General features: G+C 40.3%; 1 protein-coding gene across 2 annotated transcripts in view; it reads right to left on the bottom strand.

The window, feature by feature from the left end:
- Window positions 1-412: 412 nt before the first annotated feature.
- The window catches only part of antxr1a (ANTXR cell adhesion molecule 1a), a 28,797-nt gene continuing 13,042 nt past the window's right edge, over window positions 413-16,167 (bottom strand). For both annotated transcript variants that reach the window (XM_044111148.1, XM_044111149.1), the window contains 8 exons: window positions 13,065-13,134; window positions 12,861-12,939; window positions 12,478-12,573; window positions 10,066-10,107; window positions 8,621-8,716; window positions 8,328-8,495; window positions 7,439-7,519; window positions 413-3,129 (listed from right to left, as the gene is read on the bottom strand). In XM_044111148.1, the coding sequence (XP_043967083.1) occupies window positions 2,728-3,129; window positions 7,439-7,519; window positions 8,328-8,495; window positions 8,621-8,716; window positions 10,066-10,107; window positions 12,478-12,573; window positions 12,861-12,939; window positions 13,065-13,134 (1,034 nt within the window). In that variant the 3' untranslated portion in view covers window positions 413-2,727. The remainder of the gene's footprint in view (window positions 3,130-7,438; window positions 7,520-8,327; window positions 8,496-8,620; window positions 8,717-10,065; window positions 10,108-12,477; window positions 12,574-12,860; window positions 12,940-13,064; window positions 13,135-16,167) is intronic.

The following is a 16,167-nucleotide window of genomic DNA, read 5'->3' as shown; positions in this document are numbered from 1 at the left end:
TCTGCAAAAAGAAACAAAACAAAAAAAAACAAAACAAAAAAAAACATGGAATTGAATCAATTTAAATAAAATAAATTTTTGGGACTATACCCAATATAATCAATGAGGAGCTTTTATAAATCAGTCTGCCCTGATCCTCTAGTCTAACAAACCACTTCCATAAATTTTATGCAGTTTCCTGAAATCCATGCAGCTTTTTCCATGTATGGCTTAAATGTTTAGCTGCTTCTGCCAAGTAAAAAAAAAAAAAAAAAACATAGCTGAAGAGAAAGTAGCTTTTAAAAAAAATGAAAAGGAGGTCTGGGATGGTGGTACACATGAATGTAGATTGAAGAACTGACCTTTCACCTTTCATGTTGTCACACCTGGGCTGGCTTGATTTTACAGAAATGTCTTGCTTGAGGCTATAAAATGCTTCTGATCTAATTTATTACAATTAAAAACACTCAAAATACAGCAAAGAGATTTTACAAATGTCAAAAGCTGACATTTGTTCCCTTTCTTAGCTATTTGGACAAAATATACAGAATTCAAGTAGCTACATGAACCCCAAATCACCTCAGATGGACCACAGATTGCAGCCACCAAGCGTTAGAACTATTGTTCCCAGTGGTCTCGTAAAGGTCCGAGAAGCTGTAACGGTGGACACGAAGGGCCAGAGGGATCTGAACACAGCTGAGGGGACCGGCAGTGTCATGTGGACGAAGCCCAGGAGGGTCGCAGAAGCACACAATGAACGGCGGTAGATTGTTGGCAGGAGACGCAGCGCCGCATGGACCGACTTGAACCACAGCACAGGTCTCCTTTCTTCGCCACAGACCAGAGAGGCGCTGTTGTTCCAGATGGTGTTGGAGGAAAGCCGGGCGGACTCTCTCGGGCGCCCGCTTCGGTCCAGGTACCGTGGAGGTAGAAGCTCCCCGGTCAGCGCCAGCCGGAGGAATGCGTTCAGCTTCAGCATGACTTTCAGGTGAAAGGCCAAGCTGTTGGTGACGATAAGCACGGTTTTCAGGAAGATTTCGCTGTACTTGCTCAGTATTATAATGGTGTCACATGCGGCCGCAGGGCAGTTGTAGATGTCAGCCATCAGACTAAGCAGAAATGGTCCCAGTTCAACAACGGGTAATTTTTTATGGAAAAATCTCATTGTGTGAAGCAGCCCCTCTTCACCAGCCAGAGGATAAAGCGGCACAGCAATTAACCGAGTAAATGAACACAGGTGGTGTTGTATCGTATTTACCTTAACTTATTCAGGCTACAGCCTGAATATTACATATGACTTTAACACGGAATGTCAGCCTACAGCAATTGTATTGTACTGCACAGCACGTGCTCTCAATAACTGTTTGGCGCTCCTGTTGTATGAATTGCTACTACATAAATGCAGTGCTGCATAGAGATGAGCAGAAGAAAGCCCAGCTTCAAACCCAAAACGACAAGTAGCCTACCCTTTTTTCCCCCCTGCAGTTTGTCCACATTTCCTGGGGATTAAATGGAGTCTAATATTTTCCAGGGTAGATCACTTCATTCCAGCATGCGACATTAATGCAACATATTGACATCTGGAACGTGTTAGCCATGCCCTGCATATGCTTTCACAGGGAGTAATTGAGGTCTTCTGTCCTTCAATGCACTCAGTCCCTCTCGACTGTGAGGTCCTAGAGACAATATCAGCTTTCTATGTTGCTGTTGCTGCTAAAAAAAGAAAATAGAAGAGTTGGAGAGTTCATCAGGATTGCACACATTCTGGTCTGATCATGAAATATTGCTGAAGAGACAATAGATGGATTGATTTAAGGTATTAAGGGAGAAGACAAGACTCAATATGCGACATATTTTGAATAGAAAAACATACAAAAAAATAAATAGATCTGCTGAAGCATTTCTATATCAAGCAAATATTCCATTTTTTTTATTACAACAGCTGTTGTCTTAAGCTTCCAAACCTTGATAGTGAAACCTAGTGGTAAATGTACAAGAATGTAGTTTTGCATTATGTATTTGTCCTTGTGCTACTTTCAACTGGGTACAAAGGTAAAATGATTTGCAAACCATCGTCTGTTTCTTCTTTGTTTAGTTTTTCTATTAAAAAAAAGAAAATTCTTTAGATATACATTATAAAAAATAAAAAAAAAGTAATGAAAATCTTATAAAAAGTAAAACCACAACCTTCTCAGGAGCTTTCTTTGCATGCAGTGGCTGAAACCTAAAACAAATGTCAAGGAGTTTCAGATTCCTGTAAATCTGCTGGAAACCAAAAAAAAAAAAAAAAAAAAAAGGAAAAACATTTGAAGCCTGAGTTTCATCTCTAATCAGAAATATTACAACTGACGAGCATGCATTTTAATGTCATGACCAGTACAGGTTAGCTTCTTATCGAGGGCCGACACTGAAGGCATTTTAGTCCGTGAGGCTCCTGAGGATTCATCCAAACTTATGAGGTGTTCTGTGGCACCTCTGAGCATCATCTGAACAAATGTTCTGGAGTCGCTCTGCATGGACTCATTTTGTATGGACTGTAGAGTGTAATTCAAGCATCTGAGTAATTGCACTGTTCTGCTAGATGTGTACAAAAGTCAGTGTAGACAAATAGCTGGATAGAAGTGTTCCTGGCCTCTCTCCGCAAGGCAGAAGACTCTCATGTCCTTGCTTCAAAGCACAGGAAACATTCTGCGAACTGATCGCTGCTGTTCTTCAGTTTTGCCTCTCTGTTGCGTGATGCCACAGCACCTACAAGCCGGGACGAGGCGGCGGACGGGCGGGTGGCGGTGCTCGCCCGGGGGGAGGTCCCTGTGGAGGAGGAGGCAGCGGGCCAGCCGGAGGCGCACAGGGCGGAGGGGTGGGTGGGGACGCTGGCGGAGCGGGTATGTACATGGCGGTCGGAGGAAGAGCTCGTTTGGGAGGCGGCGTGAGGGGTGGCGAGGGAGTGGGGGAGACGGGAGGGGGAGTTGAAGGCGGTGATGGAAGCGGGGAAAAGGAAAATGTCTGAGGGCTGCCAGGAGTCGGCGGCAGGGAGCCCTGTGGTGGAGGAGGACTTCTGCTGGGGGGGCTGCAGATGGGTGAGGGGTGGTAGTTAAAGTTGGGGTAGCGAGGAGGCTGTGATTTTATGCGGGTGAAGTTCATACATCTTCCCTAAAAGTATAAGACAGAAAGTGTTCTATTAGAATAAATAAATGCACTTTCATTAAAATAAATAAATAAATAAATAAAAGAAAAAGCTCCATATAAAATGCCCGTCTTTTGGAAACCATGGATTTTGCCCTCTACTGGCCGTTAGAAGGAATGCAGAATTAACTTTCAACCCTCCCACAAATGTCACAGTCGAGTCCCATCAGACCGTCGGTTCCCTGAACCACACAAAATAAAACTTTACAAAAGTGGGCTTGGGGTCAATGCGAACTGCGCGGAGTAAAAAAAACTCATGGGGTCCAAAAGACTCCACCTCTTAAGACTGCAGGAGGGTTGAACAACATTTAGATATATGTTTTTACCTACAGATATGTTTAAAGTGAGGTTTTGTTGACACATTATTAGCAGTTAACTTTTTTTTTTTTTTTTTTACCTGCAATAGATATTTCACTTGGTTTCTTCATTCTGTGTAAGTCCACATTTTAACCATGGGGAACTGTGACATTAGCAACCATACAACTACTTAGCTGAAGGTGGATTCTGCAGCCAGTTTTGACTTTAAAATGAGGTAAATAAATAAATAAATAAAAAAACATCTGGGATAAAACATGTCAGCTCATGTAAGCACAGGAGCACAAACTTAACATTTTATTTAAATCCTGACGGAGACTGAATATGACAGCTTTTGTAGTGTCTGTTGTTTTCTTTCTAACTAAATTTTAAAATAGTAAAAAAGTCATTTTTAACACATGTGTATCCCTTTATGATGATGTTCATTATGGTGTCCCTCAGGGGCCAGTTCTGTTCTCTACGCCCATGCTTTATTTAGACAACTTCCTCAGAATGCAACGTTTTTCTTCCATTGCTACCGAGTCCATACAAATATAAACCACACGTGAAAACCTGGATGACTTGTACTTTTATTACATTTAAGAAAAATCTCAACTAAGTTTGTCATCCAGAGCCCCCACAGAAATTCAGAGCTTCCATCAGGTCTGGTAGTTTCTCTTCATGCCGTCTCATTGGCATTTGGTCAAAAGTAGTTATGTCATTTTTACCAGGACACATTAATCAAGTCAGCTAAATAGTTTTCAACTATTCAGCATCTTGAGGGAATAAATTCAAAAAGTTGAATCTTTCTTACTACCAGCTTGTTCCATGTCGCCATAACAAATTAATCTTTTTAGTCGTATGCAAATGTGGTCATAAGAATAAAATGGCCTTTTTTGATTTTGTTTTAAATGTTGCTTCATTGTGATGATTCTAACAAAAATTTTTTTTTGATTAGTCGATGTTTAATGAATGTTATAAGTTGCATTTGTGTTTTAAAAGGGTCACATCAATATATCCATATTTAATTAAACAGAACTGTAATAGGACAACATAATAACTTATATGAAGCCCACTAAAATTATACAAAAATCTTGGAAATGAACATACAGAGCGCCGACTTCAGTTCTCCTTTGGCCGTCAGCAGGAAAAGAAACAGGTTTCCACCCGCCAACCACTGAACTCATTTTGGTTAAATCATAAAGTTTAGAGCTTCACATGAGATTTCTAACTGTAATAAGAACCAAGTTCTTAACTTCTTAAGGAAATTAGGTTCAACTGTTGTTCTTTAAAGTTTTTCATAGGAAGGAAGTCTTCATATGTTTGCATAATTACAGAGTTGTTGGTAGACTGTAGAGAAGAACCGGAAACGTTGTCCTCTAAACGTTGATTTCAACAGGCATGTTGGACATTGACTGATGTAAAGCTGTACTTTCAAGTAGGATTAACCAAAACCTGTTGAATCTGAAAATAAAATTAGCTTTTGTTCTACATTTGATGGGATTGCAGCCAGGCATCCACAGTGCCAGACTACCTGGTGGTCTTTGCCCCTTTCAGCTGCTACTGGTAGCTGCTTTTGCATCACGGGAACCCAATAAGCTCTGAATAGTTTTGGGGAGAGTGGTGGTAGGTGATGCATAAGTTCACTGCATTTATTTTTTTTTTATCGTTGCAAGTTTAATGAGTTGCGAAAATGGCAGCATTTATCATAATGGTTGCCTGTCGTTTTTTGGGCAACTAAACTCAGGATTTAGATAAGTGGAAAATCTCTGAAAATTTGGGGAAAAAAAACAAAACAAAAATAAAAACATATGAAGCTGACAACTTTTAAACAACCAGCAGTCTGTTTTTTTGGAATGTTGTGATTCTAAACACCGCTCCCAGAGAATGGGCAAATTGTTAATTTTGGGTTCAAATACAATGAAATGACAAAACTAGTAAAACCGAGCTGTAACAGGACAACATAGAAACCTACAAGACAACAAGAGGAAGAAAACAGATGCAGAATAACATAGTGCTAGTTTGGAGTCCATTTTCCCTTAGAAAAGGAAAGATCTGCTGGATTTATGTTGAGGAGACACACATGTAAGTCACATGTTGTTATGTAGCTGTGTTTCCATTGCAAATGTGTGCAAATCTCTCTATATTCCACTAATGTAAAAAAAATTACAATAAAACAATTTCACAATTGCAGTGTTTCCATTAAATAAAAAAATGACATGAAATTAATATCTCACGTGAATAAACCTGTCCACGCAACCGTTTTTAAAAATCATGGCAGCAATGGATTTAAACAGTTAAATGAAACGCAGCCATAATCCCGCCACGGCGTTGGCGCTCACCATCGGTCAGCCATCAGATGTCGGTGTCTTATGCAGGCGTTCGACTGACGCGCAACGTTTTATGAACTGTGTGATGCTGTCAGAGCTCTGGTGGAGCCAGCTGCACTGTCCAAAAAATAAAATAAAATAAAACTAAAAACAAGCCATCATCCTCCTACTACTTCCTGTCCTCTTCTTCGTGGTTCGCCCTAGTAGTAACATCCGGCTGTTAGATGGCTGAGATGAGGTGAAAAAATTGTTTCCATTGCAGTTTTGTTTAAATCCATCTATTTCTATTTTAACCTCATCCTCGAAAACTTTTTATCCAAAAAATGTTCTGTTTTTTCTTTTAATCGGCACGCTTCCACTAAGTGAATTGATTTTCATCATTTCAATTTGTACAATTTTATGGCTAATGGAAATGCAGCTTCTGTCTGTTACTTAAGTGACTTGTGTAGTGAGTAGATTAAACTAAAACTAATATTTGTAAAAATCACAAAAGCTAACTTTTGATTTCCACTTTCCAAATTTAAATTCTCTGATAGATCACGCAAAATTCCAGGCAGATAATTAACTTGTGGTCATAACTTGCAACGTGACAACATGTGAAAATGTAGCGTGGAGAATTTTGAAGGATACCTTGTTATTTGCTAAAGTTTGCCATACTGTTGAGAAATTCAAACACGCAATAAAATGGCATGTAGAACCTGTTAAACCTTTAAAATGAGCCCAGTAAAAATGCTCAGCTCCTTTCAAACAGTCACACATCACCTGTGTGATCATATATGTTTTGCTGCTTAGTCACATCAGATGGAAACAATTTGCTGCCATTGTTGCAGGACCTAATATACATTTCCATCCTATCTGCTTGGTATGGTGTAGGTAAAACTTCAGTTTGAAACACAGCTCCTAATGTTTCTTCAGGTCCGAGTCGCGCTCACATGGATATTATTTAATGTAAAGTCAGCTGTGTGTTCTTTGGTGAATTGAACCATCCACACAGTTGTCTGCCACCCTCAATAACAACAATGGGACCAAAACAGGCCCAGACTATACAAAGGTGAGTGACCACGGGTTGTTGTTTAATATAGCGAAAACTGTTTAATGTCTTACTTTGGAGATAAAGCAAGAAGGTCAAGATAATTTACATAAGGATTGTAAAAATGTGCAACTGGGAAACGAGAGGGAAGGATTTGAAGACGGAGACCGCCTTGAGCTTCTTCACAGAGTTCGCCGTCTGACGTATCCAATGTGAGGCATTATGTAAACTCTTGCGGTAAAGGGCTAATGCAAACCAAAATTCCCTCTTTTTTTTTCTTTTTTTTACATCTCAGCTGCCAACTTTTGGCGTCATCACATTGTTAGCGTCCCACTGCAGCTGGCCTTGCAGCAATTACTCTGGCCTCTTTGTAATGACTTCACCAGACAGCCTTGCATTGCAGAACTCTCTAGCCAAATGTTGTGCTCAGAATCTTAACTCACTAAGCGGTTTCCCATGAGGCCTTTTAGCTCACACTTCACTGCAGACAGCTGGTCTGTCTCTTTAAATACATGTTTTCGGATGCAACAGACTCATTCCTAATTCTCATCGTCTTTAGTTAAAGGCTCAAGTCAGGTCGGGCCAAGAACCAAGACGTGTGATCCACATTGAGTTTTTTTACCTTGTCTCCTGGATGGGGTCTCATTACAGACACTCGGTCGTAGCCTTTTTTCAGCAGAACCCACAGGGCGTCGAGTTTGCTCTGCAGACAATCAGAGAACCAACTTTACTTTAACAGGAAGCTGTAATGTTACACACAACAGACAGAGTCTTCTTTTATGGGAGAAATTTAAAACTAATTCTTACATGCTTTTAAACGGATTCGGTGCAAATAGTCTTCTCATAGCTTTTAAAAACTGTAAATATTTGAGGGATGTGTGCAGAAAACACAGCTGTTTTCCCTCCCAAACTGCTGGCTTTGCAGTCCTCCTCCCCAGAGGTCAGTCCAACAGCGCTCTGGCTTCTATTATCAATCCCCCCGCTGACTGGGAACGCTTCACTCCATTAACCCCGTGCTGGCCTTCAAGGAAGGCGTCACCAGACATTATTGCCCTCATGCATCTCGAAGCTTTTTCAGTGCGATAGCACGGTAAGAGCTGATTATCCTCATCCTGACTAGCATGAAGTGATTTTCAGCAGATGTTGTATGTTATCCTCAACACATGCTCATAGCTGAGAAAGACGCTTTGTCCCTGCAGAGCTATGAAACAGTCCTGAGTGTTTTAGTAAATTAGATGTTTGCTGAGACAAACGCAAGATTTGTTTAGCAAGTACTTCACAGATCTTTCATCTTTGGTTATAGTGAGCAGTGAGATCTGTAGCATTTCAGGGTTGTTTTGAGTGAGAGCTATTTGCCGGAGTAGAAAAAAATGGAGGAAAAGCTTTCGTCTCACTTCAGACAAGCGAGGCTTGGAAACCCTGAGTAATTCGGTTTTGTTTTTTTGTTTTTTTTGTCATCAACAGTTCAAGGGAAGGTTTGTTGAATTTGCTGCAAACTGCTGCTGTCTCACCTTAATGGGTGAGTACCACTTGTGTGGTGGCGGAGGTTTCTGCATGCCGTTGTTGAGAACCCGAGTGGCCGGCAGCTCGTACTCCTGCTCTGGCATCTTCACTTTGGCATTCTTGGCTTTCTCCAGCTTCGCTCCTTCTTCCGTGGAGCCTTTCTCTCCCCAGCGGACCTGGTGGCAAACTTTAATCAGTGACTTACTGCACTGTCACTCAACATCTCTTAGGTTTGACACTCCCTGTCTCTCAGGTCCTCACTCAGACCTTTTGAACAGCGTCAGATTTAGATGTATTTTACCTCCATCCTTTTGATCCCCCCCACTCCTCTTCCTCCATAGTAGGAGGCATCTACGGTTGGCCATTTTTTCTTTGGGGTGTCAAAGTCCTCATCGTCCTGTAAGAGAGCAACATGAAGCGGATGATGCACATCGATTAGCATTTCTTTTCTATGTTGTCATAAAAGGAACCCTTTATTCAGACAAATGATAAAGCTATTTGACATTCATCTCCTCCTTCCACATTTCTTGGCACCTGAACAAAGATGTATAAAAGGTCTTATAGTAGTTTAATCTTTAATTGCAGTTTTCTGCTCTCTGTCTCAACATCGTCGTCGTCCAGGGTGTTGAGTTCAGCTTGTTCCAGCTCCAGCTCTTAAGCCCTTTAGCTATTGCTCTGACTGCCGAGAAGCTGCATAACTTTAGCTTTTAATAGAGACATGGTTGCCTTATTTTATTGGCATGTTGTCTTGTCTATTGTATTATGTTGGGTGGCAAAGAGAAATGTCTCTCCTTGATACATCATTTATTTACACAACTGAGAAACAGAAAGTAATGGATTATAAAAGGGGAAAAAAACTAAAGCAACATCTCAACTTCAGCTGGGAACTAAAGCTCTTGGCAAAAATGGTTTGTCCAAATGAACAGTGACCCTAAGCACGCCACCAAATTAGCTAAATCTGGCTAAAAGGCTATAATTTGGCCAGGAGGAATAGACCAAACTGCGAGTCAGTGGTAAAATGACTGAAGAAAACAAAAAATACGTTTTATCAGATTTATCTGTTTTTATATTGTGTCTGTGTCTTGATTTAAACTTTCTTTATTTCTTCCCCTCCTCATTCAAACTCTGGGCCCTCGCACTGACTCCTCTGATAAAACCTCTGAAGTTTTTGCATTTTTTATTTTTTTTTTGCAGTTTGTCTGACTCATGATCTGCCAGGCGGTCGCATGGCACAGAAACGTCGCAAATATAGAACAAATGTTTTGGAGAATTTAAATGCAGCACGGTGTACCTCCCCACCCCCAGTATTAACTTATGTTTGGGTGTTTTATAGGGGATTTATTTTTGACATGAGTTTGGTCATCAGATTCGATGAATTTCTTCATATCCATGTCAAGCAACGAGACAAATTGCAAAACTTGCATGTTATTTGCCCAAAGTCCCAGGAGCTGGGATTTAAAAGACAGAAACTGTCAAATAGAGCGTAAAGCAATTTTTCTCTTCTCCCATCAGGGCGTTAAGTAACTCGCATAACATTTAATGAATTATTAAAATGATGTACAGGAGTTGTGAGCCAGAACGTGGATGAATGATGCGGCCTGGTCATTGAGGTTTAAGTTGACAATGTCAGCAGTTAAGTGGCAATTATGCAACTTAAACACTGGCAGCTTGCGAACTCATAAATCACAAGTAGTCTTTCTCTTTTGTTAGGTCGTAAGAAACAGACGTGGATTTGGCTGTCCCTACCGAGCTTTCCTCCATAGGTGGTGGTGGCGGTTCGTGGATGATCTGTGGGACAAGAAGCAAAATGTTAGCACAAGTTGAAGGTCAACAACAGATTTGTCAAAATGGTTTTTAAAAAGTACGCACAGCAATGCGTCCCCTGTTTGCAACAAGATAGTTACACAACAACGAGGAACTGTTGTTGTTTTTTTTTATTTCAGTCTCCGCTGTTTACAAGTTCAGTGTGCTAACCTAAATACCTGCTCTCCAGATTCCTTTGGCCTGAGCTCACTGATTAGCAAGAACGAAGAGTAACCGGGTCGTAAATGCGGTTATTGTTATGCACCAATTTTGTTTATGAAACAAATCTAAAGCATTTCTTACTTGCTATTTTTACTTGAATACTTTCCTAATTATTTGATCCTAACAATTTAATTGGCTCTATTTTTTTTTTACTGTGTAAAGATCAGTTTTTATGCGGCCTGTAATAAACGCGACCTTACATATTTTTAAATACCTAAAGTTTTTTGTTTTTGTAGGTTTTTATCCCTGCCCCTTGAAATCTTGGACCAGCCTGGGATTCCCCATGGTAACCTTACAACATTTTTCCAAAACTTTCTCTTGCTGATCAGACTCGCTAAATGAACAAGGACAGAGTGAAAGGCACGCCGTAAAAGCTCGCATCTCTCTCTGGCAATTCCCAGCTTTCTAGGTTCCAGCACTGGAGACTCTGGGGGAAATTTTGAGGAGCGGCTGACATTCAACTGGTGATAACGAATGTATTTGATTCCACCGCTGGTAACTTCTCTTCTTTCTAAATAACATCTAAGTTTTGTATACAAGTAATCCCTACATTTGACTGCATCCAGAACAGTTGTTTTTTAAAAAACCTTCTAGTACATTGTCTTTTTCTCATGGTAAAAAAAGACATTATCCTACAAAAAAGTCATGGGCACAAAGTGTTCTTCTTTCCACAGTACTAATTGGAAGTTGAAATTATTCTGTGCTGTTAAGAGTGGACCCATTTTACCTTCTTTCGGTGGATATATAGCAGGGAGGAGAGCTCACAAGTCACCTCCTGTGGCCTCTTGGAACCATGAATTATATCAACAGCACAATAATTGCTGATTCATATATTACCTCACCTCTTCTGAAGACTAAATTCACCTCCAAGGATTCGCAAAGAGACAAAACCATTAACATCCTGCCAGCATCAGTCTTTGGGCTGATAAAAGGACCTGAAAGTTCACAAACAATATCTGGATATTCTGAAAGAATGCATTTTCCTTGCAAAGGTATCAATCTTCCCCACATACTTTCAGATTAAAAACTTCAGCGTGTTCAAACATTCCAGGCGACAACTACGTATTTGTGGGTTTCTGGTTTCAACAGCGATGGATGACAAAGCTGCTTCTCATGACCCACTGCAAGTTAATTTTTGCTCCTAAAAATGATTTGATGAAAGTGTGACTCTGGAAAACGTTTTGTTGTGTGCAAGTGGTAGAAAAATGAGTTGGCCTGTAACCAAAACTATCCGAGCCTAAAGCACAATCCCCATATAAAACTTGTTGCAGCAAACAACAGGATCCACATTTATAAAGTAGCATTTTTTCCAAGAAGTTACATGGATGATTAAGGATTCTTGGAACAATTAAAGGCCGATTGGCCAATAACAGCACGATGCACCAATCTGATGCTTGAATAGCCTAAATAACATCTCAAGAACAACAAATATCTTTGTTGCTTGATTCACATTACTATCAGCAGCAAAAAAAAAAAAAAAGGAATTGAAAATACTTATTTTGTCAACATAAGAGTTTTTGATTAAAATGCAAATAATTGCATTTAATTCATTACAAACCCTGCAATTAACTTGATTTTAATTTTTTATTGAGTTGGATATAGCTGAATTTAGGACAATACTGTAAACAATATGTTAGAGACAATAACACATTTCTGACTGGAGTTGATATTCGCCTTGAAGCAGGACAACAGCACACTAAAAATGCAGCCAGAGCCACAATGAAATGGTTTAGATGTGTTAGAATGACCCAGTCAACGTCCAGACCGAAGTCCAGCTTAGAGTCTGTGGTAAGAAATTCAAAACTGATATTCTGATCAAACTTGAGCTATTTTACAAAATGACACCCTTTTAGATGTCCACCTACCCCAAAAGATGCTGTCGCAGCAAAAGGTGGATCTAGAAAGTGAAGATTTTTCCTTTCACTTCACAATAACACATTTGTTTGTCACGGGCTATCGCATAAAATTCCAATAATCTGCATCAAGGCTTGTGATTATTCCATGACAATATGTGAAAATCTTCATGAGATAGAAGCACTTTTACAACCGCATGTAAAATGTTAAAAAAAATTTAACCTGCTGCAACCTGAAAAGTTGCATGAGAGACACGTGGAAGCCTTACGGGTAACTCACCACGGTGCAGCAGAGAGGCCAGAACCACCAGAGGAGAGCCAGAACAAGGAGCAGCATGAGGATAAGCAGAGCTATGGCCAGGATGGTCCCGTCAGACTGTAATGGAGGCACAATCATCAAACATAGCGTCGTAAAACATCGAGTGCTAAAAGACAGCCAAAGCTTTTGGCAGACTGCTTCACACTGAAGAAGCTCTTTTGGTTTTTATCTTTCACAGAGATCAGATTTCAAGACTTTATTGCTGCACAAGTAGTACTTGGTTTAATTTGCAACTGGATTCTTTAGGCATGGACCTACATTTCATCTAGACCCATTGTTCTAAGTTATTTTTTAAAAGCACACCATGTTACCATTCTCCTTCTGCTTCAGAGAACTATACTCACACATTTCACAGTGGTAATGGTGACTGAGCTGGAGATAAAACTGAGGCCCTCGTTCATACTGACATCCAGATTCGCTGCCCTGGAGAGGGAACAGAAAAAAAACATCTCGTGTGTCATTTACAGTCTTTGCTTTTTTCCTTAGTAAAGGAACAAACAGGTTTCATGAGAACCCCTTCATTTGTTTAAATGAGCTCAAGGACTTACATCCCCTCCTCCTGAAGGACTGGGGCGGGGCAGAGGAGATATGTGTCCTCAACAGTCAGGGGCTTCATCACTGGAGAAAAACATAAAAATAAATAAAAAAAAGATGATGAAAATTGCTGAAGCCTTCAACAACCCAGACCACAAACTAGATGATCGTGTTGACAGAAGCAACCATGGTTGGTTAGTCGCTTTACTAACCGTGGTAAAATTAGTCAAGAGATGAGAAAATCTAAGAAAAAATTAGAATATTGTGACAAAAGTCCAACATTTGCAGTGAAACTCGATTATTATGTAGATTCATTACTCTGAGAAAAGCCTTTATTTTTTGTAATTTTGATTACTGTGGGTTACAGCTAATAAAAAACCCCAAATTAAGCATCTCAGACAATTTGAAATGTACAGCAATTTATATCCACAGAAAGGTTCTTAAAATGAAAAGGCGAGTGGTAGGAAAATATGCACCAGCAGTAGGGATAGCTGCAGGACTGGGAGGATTGTCAAGCAAATTCCTTTCGAGAACAGAGAAAGAAATGAACTGTTGCTCAGTGGTCCACATTTCTCCTCTCAGATGAAAGCAACGTTTGAATTTCATTTGGAAATGAAGCTCTCAGAGTCCGAAGGGAGAGTGGAGAAGTCCAGTGGCGTTTCCTCAATTAGTGATGAGTTCGAGCTCCACGTCATCTGCTGGTGCTGGCCCACTGTGTTTCCTGAAGTCCACAGTCAACACAGAAATCCACCAGGAAATTTCAGAGCACTTCGTGCTTACTTCTGTTGGCAAGCTTCGTAGCGATGTCGACTTTATTTTCCAGCAGCTGGTTCGGTGACCGTGGTGTTACTGCGCCTGTTTGGCCACTAAATTCTCCTAACATCTTGTCAATTGTTGAAATTTTAGGAGTTAAATCAACATATGATAGTTGACAATTATGAAATGGAAGGAAACACAATCCATCGTTTCACCATTTACCCAATCTTAGTTAGGTTTGATGGAGAATATTTGTAGTAATTGTTTTTCTCAGTTGGATTCAGGTCTGCATTTTAACTTGACTCTAAACGATCTTATTCCATTCACCCTCTCATAATCTATCAGTAACTTCCCTATCCCTGCTTACAGAAAGCCACGCCCCAGCATGATACATCCACAATTTGCCTCACTAAAACTTTATTTAGGAGTATGTGAGTAAAGGGGAGGAGAACAAATCCAGAGATTTTTTTATTTCTAAAAAGGTTGAAATTACTTTTTATTTCCACTTCACAGCTAAGCACTACTTAGTGTTGCTCTCCAACCTCAACCACCAAAAGATACATGAAGTTTGATAAAAGCTGAACTTGCTTAAAGGATTACTTTTACAAGGCGCTGGAAGTCCACCTGTTGCTCAAATGATTGTTGTAAAAGCTTCTCTAACAAGCACCGTCACCTGAGCCTCATGCTTGTCCTAACAGGGGGACAGCAAACCCAGGAACATCCATCCACCCATCCATCCATTTTCTGTTCTCCCTTGTCCCTACTGGGGTCAGGAGGATTACTGGTGTCTATCTCCAGCTTCGTTCCGGGCGAGAGGCGGGGTTCACCCTGGACAGGTCGCCAGTCTGTCGCACCCAGGAACATAAGAAGCTGTTTTGTTTTTCCTACAGTCACAAAGAGCAACGCAGAGGTGGGGCTCAGGGGTGGAGGTGGCCAGTTACTGCCAGAAATGATTCCACGTCACGACAAACGAGGCCAAGCATGTTCATGGACTCAAATGATCCGTTTAAAGCAAAAAAAAAAAAAAAAAAAAAAAAATCTGTATAGGAGAAAATCCCAGTTCAAGAGTCAATGGGAAGTGATTTTCTGTCTTCTGCACATTTTCCAGAGAACCCTTTGAAGAGAAGGGTTTTGGCTCAACACCCTCAGTCTGCGTCACAATGTTTTATTCGTCTGGTTGCTCCGGGAAAGGTCATGCTTTGCTGTGAGGTGGAGACAAGTGCCCAGAGTTTAGAAGAAAAGGGATAAACTTTGGAAGAAGACAAATATATAAACACTGGAATGATGCTGGCAGCACAGTCAGTAAGCAGATTCTGAGGAGAAAAGTGCATGTTTGAAAAGCTGGAGAAGTGGCTTTGAATTGAACATTTGTCAAATTTGCTTGCTAAGAGTTTAGCAACAAAAAGCAGATTTGACAGAAACAGGAAACAGTTCTGACCCTTGGTTGAATTATTGTCCTGTAAAATGATGCCTTTATCCATATTGTTCTGACATCTTAACTCCAAAAGGATATTTTTTAAGTGAAAGGAAAATTATGGGTAATTTTAATATCACACTGTCTGCACAATGTACAAGGAGCATCATGTTAATGTCTGCAAAAGACTTCAGACTGGGTTGGCAGTTCACCTTCAGCAGGAAAACAATCTGAAACCAGAACAATTATCGGATTATTTAAATCCAATCATATTTATTTGTTAGAACGGTCGAGACGTAAATGCTACTGAGAATCTGTGGCAAGACTTGAAAATCAGCATGAATTGATCCACTTCTTCCAATCTGAGTATCAGACATATTCACCAAAAAGAGAGGGGGGCGGGGGGGAAACAAAAGGTATGAGCACTTTTGCAAGCAAACATAGAACTGGAAGAACAGTGTGTTATAAATGTGATAAATGTTAACATCCTTGAGCCAAAGATAATCTTGTCTGTTTCATACTTTTTCCAACTGGAAAAAAAAAAAAAACATGGAAATTATCTGGTTTTTTTTGTTGTTTGTTTGTTTTTTTAAAGGAGCAGAGGAGAAAATTGTTTACATAGCTTCATTTTGCACTCAAAATGAAAGAAGGAATTCCAGAATCTTTCCATGTTTTGCAGCAATCACCCACTGCTCCACTGAAACATCTGTCACTGAACAGCGAACAGCCCAGGACAAGACCTGCCAACTCCCTGCGGGCCTGACTGTTTTTGCTGCTACTTTTTTCCTGGAGACACAAACTCAAACATCGATTCATCTGTTTAACACATGTCGTGGCACAGCGCTGCTTTCCTTTTGTACCACTTTGACGAGATCTGCCTCGTGTGCAGGAGGTTAAGGACAAACACATCAGCAAAGGAAAAAGGGCTTTTATCTCTGTCAGACCCA

Source organism: Gambusia affinis, linkage group LG03 (genome assembly GCF_019740435.1).
Source record: "Gambusia affinis linkage group LG03, SWU_Gaff_1.0, whole genome shotgun sequence".
Lineage (NCBI taxonomy): Eukaryota > Metazoa > Chordata > Actinopteri > Cyprinodontiformes > Poeciliidae > Gambusia > Gambusia affinis.
Note: the sequence above shows the minus strand (reverse complement) of the source record. Positions and strands in the feature narration are given on the sequence as shown.